Source organism: Rhincodon typus, chromosome 39 (genome assembly GCF_021869965.1).
Source record: "Rhincodon typus isolate 14 chromosome 39, sRhiTyp1.1, whole genome shotgun sequence".
In the NCBI taxonomy this organism is placed as follows: Eukaryota; Metazoa; Chordata; class Chondrichthyes; order Orectolobiformes; family Rhincodontidae; genus Rhincodon; species Rhincodon typus.
The window spans coordinates 17,300,941-17,303,450 of NC_063370.1; the positions used below are offsets into that span (position 1 = coordinate 17,300,941).

The 2,510-nt window shown below is 45.7% G+C and overlaps 1 gene segment (V, D, J or C); it reads left to right on the top strand.

The window, feature by feature from the left end:
- The first annotated feature begins 1,020 nt into the window (after window positions 1–1,020).
- On the top strand, window positions 1,021–1,854 carry LOC109934089. The segment is given in 2 exon segments: window positions 1,021–1,105; window positions 1,195–1,854. Coding segments are annotated over 2 exon segments (417 nt in total).
- Window positions 1,855–2,510: the final 656 nt, after the last annotated feature.

Genomic DNA, 2,510 nt, shown 5'->3' on the forward strand with positions numbered 1-2,510 from the left:
TGCCCAATATCTACCACTTTTGATTAAACACGTCGTGGCATTTACTCTGAAACGAAGATAACTGAAACTAATTTGAGACATTTTTCAGCGTACGAAAGGAGTTGCATTAGGGTGAAGGTTTATTCACTTCTCGCTTGGAGCGTGATTGACGGCACAGACCTGTTTAGCCAAACGCCTGATTTTGCACTGCGTAATTATTTACTTCTGCGTTGCAAATGTATGTGAAAGAGTGGAGACCACCGGAAGGCTTATTTATTTCAAACTAAAGCTTAAAAAGTCCTTCCTAATCTTTAATATTGGGGTATTTTCAGGTGAGACTTATTGCACATTGTCGGCACTATATGACGCTATATCTCCACTGATTGCTGGTACTTCCTAATGATTAATCTGCGCTTCAATATCTGATTTCGATTTACGCCTGAACCTGGTCTATTTGTAAAGTCAGCAACACTTTGCGGCCATACTTGTTTGCAATTTTTCTCCAGCTGGCTGCATCCTTTCCTACAGGGCATAAGAATCAAAATAAAGATCAGACTTTTCAACTTTCATCCATTAAACAGGTGAACCCATTTGTTCAGCCCTCGCAGGAGGACTACGTCGAATTCCGGCACCAGAACTGGTGCCATGACCTCAAGGAACGTGCAGAGGAGGATGGTGCAAGGTGGGACGGACCAGAATTCGGTCTCAGTTTTATCGCAGACGGCTATGAGTAGGGTGGCGGGTGTTTTGAGGTACAATGATAGTGTCGCTACCTCCGATCCAGCGAGGCCAGATTCATGTCCCACCCACTCCAGAGGTATCCAAAATCTATCACTTAACAGAATGATTAGAAAATACCTGAAAGAGTACAAATTCTAACTTTTGGTGGCAAGTAAAATCGGAGTTAAAAAAGAATATCAGTGGGATGGCCTTGAAGTGAAGCAGCTGTCAATCAAACAGAAGGACCTTTTATAAACAGCCTCAGCTCCACCCCCCCTCCACTTCCACCTCCACCTCCAGAAGTGAAGTCGATCTTTTAAACCAAGTTCGATTCGGTTACTCTTGTGCAAACTGCTAGCGAAAATGCATTTAACGCGATGTCTGATGTGTGTCCTTCTACTGCTCGGTGAGTATCCCTCTGGGATAATGTCTTGGTTTGCTCCAAATCTGGGCGGTTCCCGAGTTTTAAACGTATTCTTTTCCACTTCTCTGCAGGTGTAGCTGGCAGCAGAGTTGAGCAAAGTCCATCTGCAGTATCTGCATCCTCTCGCGCTGCCCTCGAAATCCATTGTTCTGCGGAAGGATCCTTCAGCTCAGAATTCTCCTGGTACCGCCAGCTACCAAATGGGGGGCTCTTGTTGCTCTTCTACTCGCCCAACACTAAGAAAATCGATCCTAACGAGAAAGTGGATGGTTTCACAGCTTCCAGATCCGACGACTCTACTTTCTACCTGCAAACGACCAGTCTGCAAGGGAACCACACTGGCGTGTGTTATTGTGCCTGGCGATACCACAGTGACACAAGGAACAAAATCAGTACCACAAAAATCCAATGCAGTGAAGAACTGAACCAGACGCTGCATTGCTGAATTGGCCTGTGGTTGGCGGCGGGCTAGGGATAGATTGTTGAGGGTGGGGTGTTCTTACCCCCGCCCCGGAGATGAAAGCACTAAAGTTCAGAGCCAATCACCTGTTAAGAGACGACCCCTTCTTTCCGAGCAGTATATTGGAGACAGCAAATCGCACTCAGAGCCCCGAACTTCGACATTGTCTGCACCTAGCTATAGTCTCAGTAATTTCACACAAACACGCGAATGTGTCAGCATCTGCAGATGTCTCTGTCTCTTTCTCACCTCTGGGTTGTGCAGTTGATGTTAACGTGTAAGTTTGAGGTTGACTGCAAGCCTCACTGTTCAGCTCAATGTCCCGCTCTCTACTATTTAGCTCTCTACTAACTTCATCAGCATTTTTTCAGTGTCTATTAATTACTTTTCTGTTTTCATGACACTGTCACTCTCCTTTCGCTCCCCATCTCTGTATCTCGCTGCCTGCATGTTTCTTTGTTTTCTGTGTGTCGTTCTCTCTGGCTTTGTATATTTCTTTGTCTGAGTATGTTTGTCATTATCAGCCTCGATTCCTGTCTGTCATTTTATCTCTTTCTCTCTCTCTCTCTCTCCACTCATTTTCCCCTTCATGCTGAGAATAGAGATGCAAATTAACCCCGAGTTTATCTCTCTCTCTCTTTCCCCATTATCCCATCTCTGCTGTACAGATGTAGCGGCCGTTCGAATACAACAGACAACTGCCATATCACAAACCCCAGGCACTCTAGTTAGCATAGAGTGTCTTTACACAGAAGCTGATGATAACACCTACTTTTACTGGTATCGATGACATCCTGACCATGAGCCACAGAGCCTTTTCTATTCAAACTACCGCGAAATGGTCACTCCCTCCGGTGAGGTTGGAGGCTTCAGAGCCAGAAGACCCGATAGCACCCACTTTTACTTGGAGTCCTCTGGCCTGCGGGC